The 13321-nt window shown below is 40.8% G+C and overlaps 3 protein-coding genes and 1 non-coding gene across 8 annotated transcripts; 3 read left to right on the top strand and 1 right to left on the bottom strand.

Moving 5' to 3' along the window:
• Window positions 1-27: 27 nt before the first annotated feature.
• LOC130140281 (probable LRR receptor-like serine/threonine-protein kinase At4g29180) lies at window positions 28-2017 on the top strand. The gene is made up of 5 exons (XM_056319296.1): window positions 28-112; window positions 934-1121; window positions 1269-1395; window positions 1663-1725; window positions 1824-2017. The coding sequence occupies exons 1-5, from the start codon at window positions 28-30 to the stop codon at window positions 2015-2017; spliced, it is 657 nt and encodes a 218-aa protein (XP_056175271.1).
• A 721-nt stretch (window positions 2018-2738) lies between these two features.
• LOC115663777 (protection of telomeres protein 1b-like) lies at window positions 2739-8532 on the top strand. 5 transcript variants are annotated; one of them, XM_030585754.2, is made up of 10 exons: window positions 2741-2941; window positions 3863-3999; window positions 4218-4407; window positions 4502-4566; window positions 4733-4821; window positions 5539-5820; window positions 5901-5977; window positions 6549-6607; window positions 7288-7440; window positions 8103-8532. In XM_030585754.2, the coding sequence occupies exons 1-10, from the start codon at window positions 2818-2820 to the stop codon at window positions 8316-8318; spliced, it is 1392 nt and encodes a 463-aa protein (XP_030441614.2). In that variant the 5' UTR covers window positions 2741-2817; the 3' UTR covers window positions 8319-8532. The 5 variants fall into 5 exon arrangements, with proteins under 5 accessions (XP_056174931.1, XP_030441614.2, XP_030441616.1 ...); XM_056318957.1 differs by lacking the exon at window positions 2741-2941 and adding an exon at window positions 3081-3140; XM_056318958.1 differs by lacking the exon at window positions 2741-2941 and adding an exon at window positions 3513-3531.
• LOC130140357 (small nucleolar RNA snoR113) lies at window positions 3060-3157 on the top strand. Its single transcript, XR_008818377.1, has one exon. It is a non-coding gene; the product is annotated as a small nucleolar RNA snoR113 (small nucleolar RNA).
• Window positions 8533-8860: 328 nt separating the features above from the next.
• LOC115664765 (ERAD-associated E3 ubiquitin-protein ligase component HRD3A-like) lies at window positions 8861-13261 on the bottom strand. The gene is made up of 6 exons (XM_056319202.1): window positions 12662-13261; window positions 11716-12207; window positions 10759-10974; window positions 10205-10528; window positions 9802-10044; window positions 8861-9392 (listed from the first exon to the last, which is right to left on the bottom strand). The coding sequence occupies exons 1-6, from the start codon at window positions 13214-13216 to the stop codon at window positions 9171-9173; spliced, it is 2052 nt and encodes a 683-aa protein (XP_056175177.1). The 5' UTR covers window positions 13217-13261; the 3' UTR covers window positions 8861-9170.
• Between the last annotated feature and the right edge of the window lie 60 nt (window positions 13262-13321).

The following is a 13321-nucleotide window of genomic DNA, read 5'->3' as shown; positions in this document are numbered from 1 at the left end:
AATTTGTAAATTAACCTTAGTATACCAATGGATGACGGAGGATGTCAAAGAGGAGCAGGCGTCATACCCGACACCGGAGGCAATCGGCTCGGCCCGAGAGATAAATGGACAGGTTTGGGCAGAAGTCTCGCATTAAAAATTCCGGCCTGAAAAGTTCTGTATACACTTCATGAGATAGGCAAGTTCGGGCAACACGTTAGGTCTGACCTATGGATCCAGCTCCCTCCAACAATTGCCTCTCCCAAGAGCAAAAGGGAGAAAAAAAAAATTACAATGGGAAATGCTTCAAAATCGTAAAATTTCCTCCTCCTTCACTAGAAAGAAAACTCAATTTCTCTTAATTTTTTACTCAAACTTTTCGTTTGATCGGAACGGAGGATGTCGCCTTTTCAATTTGGGATTTGCCGCGTTCTAACAAAGCACTCAAATGTAAACAACGCATCTCTCGAAAGATAGAGAAATATGAAGATAGCATTAAGACCTGATGAGCCGATTTACTAAATAAAAGGATAAGTTTTTATGCGTAAATTATAAACGTGAACTCATCACTCCAAATAAAATGATTTTTTCATACCGTCAAATAAATGCTAATCGGTCTCACAGTGGATCATTCGTTCTATTTGACAATGTCTTGCTTAGAGTTCCATGAGATAAGTGAGCTATTCATAAGTACAAAAAAAAACTAAGAGAAAATGATCAGTTTGAAAAATTAATAAGTATAAATTGTTGCCAACAATGAAAAAAATTTCATGTTAAAAAACTATGCTCGCGTCATTAGTTAATAATATCATAAGTGCACGGTCGATTCTTAGATTAAATCATTACATACATCTTCAAGAAGGGTCCGTTATAGTAAATCATATGCTATCAGACCGAAGATCATGATCCGCTTAACTCTGTAGAGATTATATAATTTCCTTTTCATTTCTCCAGATATTACTACTATTTCTACGACTACCAACTCTACGGGAGGATCTACTGGGAAATTAAGGTTGTCAAAAAATCGACAATTTACATCGACTGAGGTTACAAGAATTACTGAGAACTTTGAAACAGTAATTGGAGAGGGAGGATTTGGGAAAGTTTACTTTGGCAAACTTGACGATGGCACTGAAGTGGCGGTAAAAATGTTATCGCGATCATCAAAGCAAGGCTATAAGGAGTTTCACACAGAGGTTCGAAACATCTGTGCAACTAGAATCAGTATGTCGTGTTTTCGATTTTTTGGGTGTTCTACTCACGGCAAGCTCTAATACCCTGATATGCAGTCGCAACTCCTTATGGTCGTTCACCATAGAAATCTGGTTTCACTTATCGGATTTTGCGAAGAATTTGAAAACATGGCACTGATTTACGAATACATGTCCAATGGAAATGTGCAGCAACATTTGTCAGGTTTGTCTGATATTTCCTTCCCCAAATTCTAACCAGATAAAGCATTACTTAACTCTCACTATATGACAGCACAACGTGTGTCAAGGTATATTTTATCTCAACACTGTTCTTTGATAGTTCGGGCTTTTGCATTAATCAGTCAAGTTATATATTCATTAATAGCACCATGGAGATGAAATAAACTCTTTTAGCGAATGAATAAGATGGTGAACAGGATTTTACATCTTGCATGATTGGAATACTCCTTGATTCTCTACTTTCAAGCAGCAAAAAACCCGAATGTTTTGAGTTGGAGCCAGAGACTACAAATCGCAATCGATGCAGCTCAAGGTACATAGAGTAAATCAATGTAATCTTTGCTCACATATCCACAAGTTGAGCAACACAATTCATTTTCATTAAGTTTTTCTTTTTTGTTGGTGGTGCAGGGTTGGAGTACCTGCATAATGGCTGCAAACCTCCCATTGTCCATAGAGATTTAAAGACGCCCAATATTTTACTAAACGAAAACATGCAAGCGAAGATTGCTGATTTTGGATTATCGAAGGCATTTGTAACAGAGCATGATTCTCATATTTCGACTTGCCCATCCGGAACGCCTGGTTATCTCGATCCGGAGTAAGCGACTCGAACCGACGACTCTGAATACAAAGACTATTGCACTTCAGAAGCAGATTAACTGTGCTGATTTAGACCAGCGCCAGAGGCCCATACATTTTATTTGTACATGTTTATGTTGGATACACGTATGTAGGTACGTGTATCCAATTTGGAATTTGCCGCGTTCTAACAAAGCACTCAAATGTAAACAACGCATCTCTCGAAAGATAGAGAAATATGAAGATAGCATTAAGACCTGATGAGCCGATTTACTAAATAAAAGGATAAGTTTTTATGCGTAAATTATAAACGTGAACTCATCACTCCAAATAAAATGATTTTTTCATACCATCAAATAAATGCTAATCAGTCTCACAGTGGATCATTCATTCTATTTGACATTGTCTTGCTTAGAGTCCCATGAGATAAGTGAGCTATTCATAAGTATAACAAAAAACTAAGAGAAAATGATCGGTTTGAAAAATTAAAAATACCGTTTGTATTGCTTAAAAAATTAAACTAAAAATATTTGTATCTTTCACGAAATATTTACACATAAACTATTGTCAATAATGAAAATATTTTTCACTAATCGATTAGTTCAAACATTACAAAATAATTTATTTTTTATAAAATATTTTTTAAATTATTATTTATTATTTTTTCGAAACAAACCCACGAAAACCACCACCTCCTCCTCCTCAAAGCATCCACCCCCAAAATTCAAAAAGGCGAACTTTGTGCGCCAATCCAAACCTCATTTTTAGGGTTTTAGCCCAGTGGGAGTTGCAGGAGAGAGAGAGAGAGAGAGGGAAGAGAGAGATGGAGGAGAGAGACGATTACAAGTTCCTCAAGCTGAGGGACGCCATCGCCTGCCTCAACCAAAGAGTGAACTTGGTCGGCGTCGTCCTCGAGCTCGGCCTCCCCAAGAAAAGCAAAGGCACCGGTACACATCTCCCTCTCTCTCTCCCTCTTTCCTTCTCGTCCACGTTTCGCAGCAGTTTCGAGATCGAGATCGAGATCGAGATCGAGATCGAGAGAAGGTTTCGCATGTTCTTGTCCCTGGGCAATGATGACAAAAAAGGCCGGACTTACGGCTGCTGCCGCGAGGTCGGTAGTAGGTTGATGATAAAATCTCGTATAAGGTTGTCGTCTGAGCCACTTCTTTGTCTGGAACTCGCTGTTTTTTTTTAAGTCCTTCTTTCACCTGCCGATAGCCTCTTTTTCTTCATGCTTTTGTGCATTATACCTGAATCTGAGCTGTGGTAATGCTGCGAACCTTGCGTGCCGCGCCGCGACATGAATGGATCTGCTCTACTTTGGTTTTGGTTTTGTTCTGTTTGGCCGGGGAGGGGGGAGGGGGGGAAGGGCAGTTGATTTAAACTCAGTTCTTTTTTTTTTATAGTTATTACCTTGATTTAATTTGATATGGGAAGAATGGGCTTCCTTTCTTGCTCTCTATTTGGCATTTTGGAAAGAGGGTCTTTGAAGATGTGTCGGAGCAATTATATTACGTACTTCCCGGATGGAAATGAGGTAACGTGTCTAGTTCCGTATGTTCAGGGTGCACCCAACTCTTTTTTTTTTTAAAAACCAAATTCTGATGGGCTTGCGAGTGTGTGATGTTCGGCTTCGTATTCAAACGGTGCGCCGTGTTCAACATTGATGAGTCGATGGTGGCACCGAGACTCTTTTGAACTGGACATCACGCAGAATGAAGTTCTTATATAGTTTTATTAGTTTTCTTGTCCATGCATCCTGATCAATGTGATCGTGTTATCAATCTAAACTTTCTTCTATTTCTTCACCGGAAGTTTTCCGTATTTTTCCAGGTCTTTTTATCGGACATATTCGTATTTCTTTGCAGATTTCTTTATCTCGCTAAAAATAGCCGATGAATCCTATTCGGATCCTGGAATTTCAGTCAACTTCTTCGCTGAAAGTGTAGAGAAGCTTCCCGTAGTTGCCTCACCAGGAGATATAATCCTGCTCTCTCATGTTGTGGTATTTCCAACAGTTACTTGCTTCGAATGCTATTGAAATAATTGGGGAGTTAACTTAAATATCTAGCCTAGAAGTATCTTGCTTCTACGAGTCTGAGACAATGTTTTTAGCTCCTCATTCATGACATACACATAGTCTTTGAGGTTGAGTTAAAGTGGTTTTGCTGAAATTCTTTAAACCATTTTAAAGAGCGTGATCCTTTCCTTTTATTTCTGCAGATGAAAACACATGAACGCGAAGTATATGCTTTCTTCAATAAGAAATTCTCTTCATTTGCTTTATATGAGGGCATAAGTGGTGGAGACTTCATTCCTTATCAAGTTTCTGCAAGATTTCGAACTAGAGAACTGGATAAGAAGTTCATAGCAGACCTTAGAAAGTGGTTGACTGGTTTTCAGCTCAATACAGGTAATCTCTCAGCTATGTATCTTAGTTTGTTCTTTTGTGTTCATGATGATTGTTTTCTAAAAGCAGTTCTTCCAACTCTATATGTGCTTCATAGATCCAAATAATTTCCAATTCTTGAGAGAGATCAAGGAGGGTCAACGCCTGAGTCTAATTTGCAAGGTGACCAACCTGTCCTCAACTCATTGTCATCATCAACATTTAATATGTGTAGAATGTCAGTTACAGTAATTTTGTGCCACTGCCGTAGCTTCTTGGAAAATTTCAGGGACTTGTCATTATACTGTGATTTCAAGATTGTCATTCTATTTATCTGTTGCTTCTTCAGATTCTTCACATATGCGAGGTTGCAGAAAAGGATTGGATTATCTTTGTCTGGGATGGAACTGATGCCCCCAGTAAAAAAATTCAGACGAAGTGAGTCAACTTTGTTCATTTTTTCTTCTTACTTTTGTTGGTAAAAGTTGAAGTTTCAAAACTTGTAAAAAACCTTGAACTTCATAGTTCGGCGGGGTTAAATGATAGCCAAGTGCCCCGAGGAACATCATCCATAGAGGGATGCTATTCCCTTGTAGACTGTTGTGGTTTGTCTGCCATTTGTTGAAGATGAACTGTAAGCTGTAATGTTGGATTTTGTTCCCTTCCTTTCTGCCATTATTGGCCATATAGTCCTTTACAATGCGTTCATTGAAGTTTGAGAGATCGGATTGTCATGAAACTTAGCTGTGAAATAAACAAATTAATGTTTTGATTATTGGCAATGAGGCTGAATCGAATAACGATAGCTCTGAGGTAGAAATGTAAATGTGCAGTTCGGTTCAGTTTTCTATACAGACAGATAAAAATGCCAGACAGTTTTTTTTAACCTTCTGGCCAGAAAAAAATCGAGTAACATGCTCATCATTTTTATCTCTTTGTGTGTTTGAACAGTTTCTTTAATTAATATGCTCGTTATTACTGATAAAGAAAGAGAGTAAACGAGTCTCGGTGATCTAGTTTCGAGGCATTTACTTTGTACATAATTGGGCAAAATAACGGATTTAATGACATCAAATGTTGTCGGAATCACTCATAAGATATTTGTTCTTTTTGTGCTGTTGGACCAGAGTTTTTTACATCCTTTGCAAAACACAGGATGACTGATGAGATGGACAATCCACTCCCTTTACAATTGGAAAAAGAGCCACTGCCTAGAGACATACTCTATACCTTTCCCTCTGTTGGGAGTGTCTTGATGGTGGTGCTGGGTGAAGGCAACAAAAATCTTGGTCTTGGTTTCTTGAAGACTGGCATGTGGTTAAACTTTCTCAACATCATCTGCGAAGTCCATGCAGGGCTTTGGCGTGGTGTCTTGATGCCCTTCACAAAACTTCGTTATGTGCCTAAGGAGGACCGCTACGTGTTGGGGTGCCAAAGGTCAGCAAAGCAAATGGCAATTTAAAGGTTTTCTTTTGGCAGATTTTAGGTCAACTCCTCAATTACCTTGGATAATTCAGGTGTTATGAAGAACGATTGTCAGAGAAATGGGGTCGCATGCCGTGGTCTTGCTTTCCTTCACCATCGACAGTTACAGGTTTGATCTCTTTTATGTGGTCAGCTGTTACTACGGCCCTGTTTTAAGATTGCAGGCATGCACTAGTCTAGCCCTCTGCTGGAGTACTGCAGCTGCTTCAGCACTCGGATTAGAATTCTGCTACACCGGTTTCAACACGTCTGCAATTATATAATCATCAATCAACTTGTCTTGTCCCTTATGGCCTGGACAAAAAAAAGAGATTTGTGGGTGTTTGGCGAGGCTTCTGCTTTTCACTTTCACCCTTTTCTTTTTAGAGAGTGAATCGTATCTAAATTGTCAAACACCTCAAATTCCTAGAGATGCCTATATTTTAACATTTAATGACCCAAAAGTTAATGACTTAAAGTCAAACCAAACAGGCCCTTAATCTTTTCCCTAAGGAAAAATATCTTTTTACTTGAGTAAATGACGGTATTGATGCCATAGAGAATTGTGTAATGGTCATATTAGTTAAGATGGGTAGAACTCATTAATTTTTACTAAATGCAGGATGCTTTCTGTTTGTTTGATTCATTTTTACTTAGGAGGTCTGTTCACCCATAATCTTGATGAATTTTAACTCTATCAGAGGTTGAGCATGATCACGTGCCGCTTGTTACATTAAGGGATATTCTCACCTATCCTGAGGTAAATTATGCAGTTCTATAAGTTCTGTGCTCTTGAAGAATTATGTTGCTCGTTGAAGATATTATTCTTTCAAAGCGGCCCGGAATCTTTTAAGTCACTTTGAGGTGACACCTGACTGCTATAGTCTCTGCAAATGCTGTGAGGACAAGTCAGACTCGTAAGTTAGAAATTGGGTGTTGATCTGAAGAGAAATGATTTGTAGTCTACTGATTTTTTTTTATCATTTATCATATTCTACATAATGAGATGCTTGCTTCTAAGCATGCCCTCAACCATTGATTAATTATATCCTTTTATCATGCTACCTAGTGTAATCTTGCTAAACAGTTTTCCTAGAGTGATGATGTAGTTATCAATGCAGCACTTTTCCTGTGTTGTCACATTCTAATTCAATAGCTTCTTATGGAAACACTTCAGTTTCTCATCTCACTTACCCACGACAGATCAATTTAAAAAACAGATCCTTGCACTTGAAGCCCCAATTGCCAATTATCTAGTTCACCTAGTATGGATGAGCAAAAAGATTTAGATCAAGTTCCATGTTAGTTTCTGCACATCTTTAGATGAGATTTTGTTGTGGGACTTCGAAATTATTCCTCACTTTGAAGACCTAATTGAGACTTATTGTTATTTTGGAAAACATAAACTCATACTAAGAAGAAGAAATTTATACTTTCCAGGTTACTGCCAAGTTTAAGTGTGTGATACGAGTTGTGGCAGCATTTCCATGCGAAGCTGAGAACTTCCTCTCTCCTGTTGGGACATATAGGGTTAGGCTGACTATTGAAGATCCAACTGCTCGAGTACATGCATTTCTGTATGCTGAAGATGGGGTATGATAAAGAAGTGAAACAGAATTTCTTTAGTAGCCATCTATTTTGATTATCACTTTCTATTAGCAATAGTAAGTGAAAGGTTCACTGACTAGCCCGAGAAGAAAATTAAGGGTTTTATCTTCACAAGTAGGCCTCGTTATCTTTTAATCAGTCGAAGTACCTCTTTGTGCAGAGAGCTTGACTGGAAAAAGGAAAAAAGTTAACTTAGGGAGAGTACAAGAGATTTCCACTCCCAGGATTGCATTTTTTTATAGGTTAATGTTGCTAGTGAGTTTTCAGAGCATTTCCTGCTACCTTCTTTTTGGCCTTTTATCCTTTTGCAATTTAGGTCTATAACTTTGACCCCAACGGCATAGCACCTTACAAAGCAAGAATCTTTTATATGTTTAGTATCTCCTCTGGATAAAACACCAATCCTACTTGGTCAGACCCAAAAGAATGAAAATTAAAATTTTTCATAAAGAAGGTGAAGTAGGTATACATCAATAGACTCCTGTTCTGGAATTGCTTGTAACCTTGGTCTTTAGCTTTATGGAATTTTTTTCTTTGCCCGATGACCCGGCATATTCTTAGTTTATGCTACCTGATCTTGTTCTATGAATTGGTCTAAACTCTAGGTGTATGGAACTTGAAACCATTTTCTTGTCGTTCCTTTGCAGGAAATGTTTTTCGATGGCCGTCCTTCTACTTGTGTCTTGAAGAGGAGGATGAACAAGCTACTCGGATTAAATGAAGATGACGACAGCAAGGGAACTGAGTATACGGACAGAGACCCACCCTGGGTCTTTTGTTGTCTCAAATCTTACTACCTTAATGAAAGTGATGTTTGGGGAAGCCGTCGGTATCGAATTTTCGACACTAAGCTGGTGGGTTAAGGCTCGATCTTACTCAGTATATAGTACAGTACAGTAAAGATGTAGAGATGTAAATATCTGAACCCCTTAATGCCCAGGATTAGCAGTGTCTATGTATTATACTCTTTTTGGGTTTTATTCCCCTTTCTTTCCTTCCTTTTGGGATGGACTTTCGAGTCTTCGTCGAGGCTTCATTGTTGAGGCAATGTTAATAACCAGGCGATTTCTCGATGCATCTCAAGCATTTTGTGCTTGTGCTTTTACTAACAGGTTGATTAAAAATCCTGCGACACTGGTATTAAAGTCATTCAATATCGGGTTGCCGTCATTGCAAGATGAGAAATTCTACACGTGCATTACGACAACACAAAAGCGAGGGCTCTCCCGAGAGTCGGAGGACAAAAAAAAGACTCGAGATTGAGAAAATTCATCTTTTTGGAAAGATAAATACATTTTTAGTTTAAAGTTGAAGCGATTTCATAACCTGAAATCGCCAGCACTTTTAAGTTTCAAAGTACAAGGGTCAACAAAAAAGCACGTATTCTCATTATAACCCTGAAAAATGGCAGAAACTGGAAGACATTTTCTATCTTGTACTGCTGAAATTGGCACTGTGAGAATACTCTATAAATACATTTGTGTCAATCATGAAGAAGAACAAGACAACTCTTATTTCGTAAGTTTCCTCTCCCTACCTACTCTCTCTCTCTCTCTATGTTACAGTGTTCATTAAACAAAAATTGCTGCCATTAAATGAACAAAAAGGAAAACAATCAGCTATACAAACATCATGAAAAACCCCCACATGTTGCCCCCTCGAGAGTTAATGTGAACCTCATGGAAACAGGAAATGGACGCGACGACGACGGGCAGTTAATTGAGTCCAGGCACCACAGGTTCGATCGGTTGCTGTTGCCCTCCAACCACGCCAACGGCTGCAGCGGCATGCCTGCGCTGCCGCTCGCGGAGATACAAGACCGTAAGGAGACAGACAAAGAGCGTGAGTATTGTGGCGTTTCCTTCTTCCAAAATCACATTATCTACCCATTCTTCCACCTTCGGATAAGCCTCAGGCAGTGAATCAATAAAATTGACCTGAAAAGAAAACCAACAGTCATGAATTGTTCGGACTCAGATGCTCGGAAAAAGAGGAGCATTAATTAATCAGCTAGCTGTGTCTCCCTAATCAACTATCAGCACATACTAGTTCACTAGGTATGATTTTCATACCAAACTATTTTTCAAAGTTAATCAACGAGGTGATTTAAGTCTTCCTCGTTACTTTCCCGTGGAATCCAGAGTCAAGGCATGCTTATAGCAGCAGTAGAAAAAGTAGGACAAACCATAAAATGAAGTATGAACTTGGGTAGATGCCATTCTTCACATCCATCCATGGATATGGAACATAAAAATGATGGGCCAAACCTGGCTATGAGCAAACAGGTGCAACAAATCCTCCTCGAAGCAGTAAAACTCAAGTGAGAGAGAGAGAGAGAGAGATAACCAGGAAGCTGTCAGCATAATTCTTCCGTATCCATAAGCTTGCGAGGGCCAGAGTAACAGGCAGTTTTGCAGCGGGATCATTCTCAAGGGCTTGATCATAATAGCGTTTTGCTAAATGAAGATCAAAAGGAAGACCCTGGCCATGTTCATGCATGTAACCAAGATTGAACATGGCTTGTGTATTAGATTGGGATTTCGCATGCATGTAAGCCTCTGCTGCACGTTCGTAATCTCTTTCGGTACCCTAAGAGAGGACAAAAAAAGTTAGGCTCAATTAGAGCTGAGGCAACTCAAGTGAGATCCAAGTCCGTAGACCTGAACTACTCCATCCAGAGGTTAGAGAGTCCACTTAAGAAAAACTTATCTTTTCTCTTTCCTATAGTGAATCCATTGAAAATACATACCCGTCCATAATAGTATGCATCTCCGATCAGCAAAGCAGCATGCTCGTTTCCTTGCTCAGAAGCTTGCCACCATAAATAATGTGATCGTTGGTGTCGTTCTGCATCTGTGCAGAATCCTGCTTCCCCCATGCACATGCTGCGCTCACCATACTTGTCAAGAATCCATGCAGCATTACTTTGTGCCACCTCATAGCCCAACTCAGCCATCCTTGAGTACAAGAGGAACGCCTTGCCCACATCACCCTTTAAATATGATTCAAGGGCCCATCTTGACAAAGATCCCCATGGTCCCCTCTCTGCAACTAGCTTATACAATGTAGTAGCCTGAAAACAAAATTAAGCTTACAAATATTCAGCTCGATATATTACCTTACATATGAATCAGGATTAGTATGGCCTTGCAATCTTCTTGGAATACTAAGCAAAAAGTGAAGATAGGATACACATGGATGCATATCCACAAATTTTACAAGATACACACATTACATACATATCGATGCATGATGTATGGATAGACAGTTGCAAACACACAAATTAAAGCATTTTTGTTTTACCATGGGAAGATTTTTCTTGAGCCCTACACCTGTATGGAACATTTTTGCTAGCTGGTAGAATGCCTTTGGTTGGCCTGCATTGGCAGCCGATATGAAGTATTTGCACGCTACCATCACGTCTCTTGTCACCCCAATGCCTTTAAGATACATTACCCCCAGGTTATAGTGCCCACCAGCCTCATCATTTTCAGCAGCCCTCTCAAAGTACTCCTTTGCCTGCAATGAATTACTCTAAGTCTGGGGCAAATACTATCTAATTGATCTCATCACACCATTACAGATAAGGACTGTGAATGTACACAGGAAAAACCTAGTGCTCAGAAGTTGATTCTTTATGAAGCGATGTCTCATTGTCCAAATCGAATCAAATGCACTAAATGAACAAGCCTCGGAAAGAAATATCAAGTCACAGGAATGAGGATTTCATGAATTAAGAAGAAGAAAACAATCACGAAATGTTGTCATCATCGAACAAATAGTAACTCCCCAACTACTTATCCTAGTGATGACATACAAAAATTTGCTTGGCACCTGCTACAATTATCCTAATGTAGCTAAGTCAAGAATCAGACACCAATTGACAAAGGAAAGACGATTTAAAGGAAACATAAAAAGGGGCATATGGGAAGTTCATAATGTCAAGGGTCAGAGGACTCGAGTCAGGAATTCATGAAATTGTGCTTTCCAAGAACATTTAGTTATAACAGAGAGAATCTTCAAATTAACAAACCACATTGTAATCCAAGAGAGAATAACTAATGAGTTAATGAGAAGAACTTGACTACATCGAATGTGTTGAGGAAACAAGAGTCGAAGCAGTCATGGGATATGAGACAAGGCAGTAACACTAGTGTTTCCAAATAGTAACATCTTTCCCAAGGGTAACCAAGATCCAATTTTCACATATAATGGAAGCATTAACACGAATCCACTTATGAAACAATCGATCCAATTTACCTTAGTGTAGTTCTTCTTTTCCACTCCGTAACCTTTGACGTATAGATAGCCCATTCCATTATAAGCCGAGTAAAGCTGCTGCCGGGAGGCAAGCTTTAGCCACTCAAAAGCCTTTGTATAGTTCCTCTCAACTCCAGCTCCCCTAGCATATATCTCCCCAAGGAGTTCCATTGACCTTGGCTCGCCCTTCTCCACAGCCTTTAGAAACCAAAACAATGCTTTCTTATGGTCTCGCCTCAATCCTCTCAGGCCAAAATAATAGAACAGCCCCACTTTGTACATTGCGATCGCATTCCCCTTCTGCGCCTGGTACTCCAATATCTGGAAGTCCTCGTCGTCCTCACCTCGAGACTTTCTCAGAGCTTCTTTATTCTCCTCAGCTCCGTTGTGAATCCTAACTGGTTCTATAACAGGAGACTCTTTCGTGATTAAAAAGCTATTTACAGCTACCTCTGCTAACTCGGCATACAGCTTGACTGCTTTATCATACATCTGTGACCACATTACAATAAGGATCAGCTCATCGAGTTAAATAACAACCATCTTAAAACAAATACTACTACTTCCTTCAGTGTCCAAATTCTTCCCAAACCACCCGGATAATCAAATTCATTTTCCAGCAGAAGTCCAGGGTTACTAACTAACAGAATGCGATAGAAGTGAAAATTCAAAGGAAAACTTACGAATCGCCTGTCCATAGAAAGCCCATTTTTCACAGGGTCTACTAAACTAACTCTCAAGACACTACGAGCCGCCAACCTCAGCCTCATGTCCGAAACAACAAACTCAACTTGCAATCTACTCTTTGAAATGAAGACACCATAAGCCTTTAACGTCAAATTAGTAACACCATCTACAGCTAATGCAAATGAAAGTCTTTGTTGAATTGACATTAACGATGGGTCATCTGCTTATAGGTGATAACGACATATAATTCTATACTCACATCTTGACGCATGTAGGTGTAAGCAAGCGCCATCTTAGACTGCATATTCCCTCCCTCGGCGGCGAAATGGTGGTACAAGAACGCCTTGCCCTTGCTCCGATCCCTCATCTGCCCCATCCCGTACAGGAACCCTAGCGCCGACTGCGCGTGCGCGTAGCCCGCGGCGGCGCCGTCCTCGAACTCCGACACGGCCTCCTCCATCAGCCGCCCCTCGCCGGAGCTGGCGGCGGCCATCATCTTCGACACGCCGGAGTAGTAGAGCTCCTCCGGCGCGGATCCGCCGGCGGCGGGGGGGAGGGGATCGCCGCCGTCGGGCTCGAACATCGGGCGCCACGAGCCCGGATCGAGCTCCTCCTCGGGGCGGGACTCGGAGTCGCCGAACTCGTCCCAGTCGGCGGAGTCGACGAGCTCGTCCGGGGGGGCGGCGGCGGAGGCCTCCTTCAGGTCGTCCTGGGAGAGGATGAGGAAGAAGGGGCGGGCGGCGAGGGAGAGCGGGTGGAGAGAGATGACGAGGAGGAGGATGGGGGCGAGGAGGTTGCGACCCGGATCGCGCATGGTGGTGGTCGGGATGGGAGGGCGGCCGGAGCGGCGGAGGAGGTGGTGCGGCGGCGGGATTCTTCGGGGAGGGCGGCGGTGATGGCGGAGGTCGTCGTCGTCGTC

Source organism: Syzygium oleosum, unplaced genomic scaffold (genome assembly GCF_021117445.2).
Source record: "Syzygium oleosum isolate NSW1041296 unplaced genomic scaffold, Sole_v2.1 Sole_v2.17, whole genome shotgun sequence".
Classification (NCBI taxonomy): domain Eukaryota; kingdom Viridiplantae; phylum Streptophyta; class Magnoliopsida; order Myrtales; family Myrtaceae; genus Syzygium; species Syzygium oleosum.
The sequence above is the reverse complement of the archived record's forward strand: the minus strand, read 5'-3'. Positions and strand labels throughout refer to the sequence as shown.

Coding starts and splice junctions, on each gene's coding strand:
- LOC115663777 (XM_030585754.2), top strand. CDS start 2,818: ATGGAGGAGAGAGACGATTACAAGTTCCTCAAGCTGAGGGACGCCATC. Junction 2,942..3,862: donor CAAGAAAAGCAAAGGCACCG/GTACACATCTCC, acceptor ATTTCTTTGCAG/ATTTCTTTATCTCGCTAAAA. Junction 4,408..4,501: donor TGGTTTTCAGCTCAATACAG/GTAATCTCTCAG, acceptor TGTGCTTCATAG/ATCCAAATAATTTCCAATTC.
- LOC130140281 (XM_056319296.1), top strand. CDS start 28: ATGGATGACGGAGGATGTCAAAGAGGAGCAGGCGTCATACCCGACACC. Junction 1,122..1,268: donor ACGATGGCACTGAAGTGGCG/GTAAAAATGTTA, acceptor CCTGATATGCAG/TCGCAACTCCTTATGGTCGT. Junction 1,396..1,662: donor TGTGCAGCAACATTTGTCAG/GTTTGTCTGATA, acceptor ACTTTCAAGCAG/CAAAAAACCCGAATGTTTTG.
- LOC115664765 (XM_056319202.1), bottom strand. CDS start 13,216: ATGCGCGATCCGGGTCGCAACCTCCTCGCCCCCATCCTCCTCCTCGTC. Junction 10,529..10,758: donor TCAAGAAAAATCTTCCCATG/GTAAAACAAAAA, acceptor TTTTGTTTTCAG/GCTACTACATTGTATAAGCT. Junction 10,045..10,204: donor ATGCATACTATTATGGACGG/GTATGTATTTTC, acceptor GTCCTCTCTTAG/GGTACCGAAAGAGATTACGA.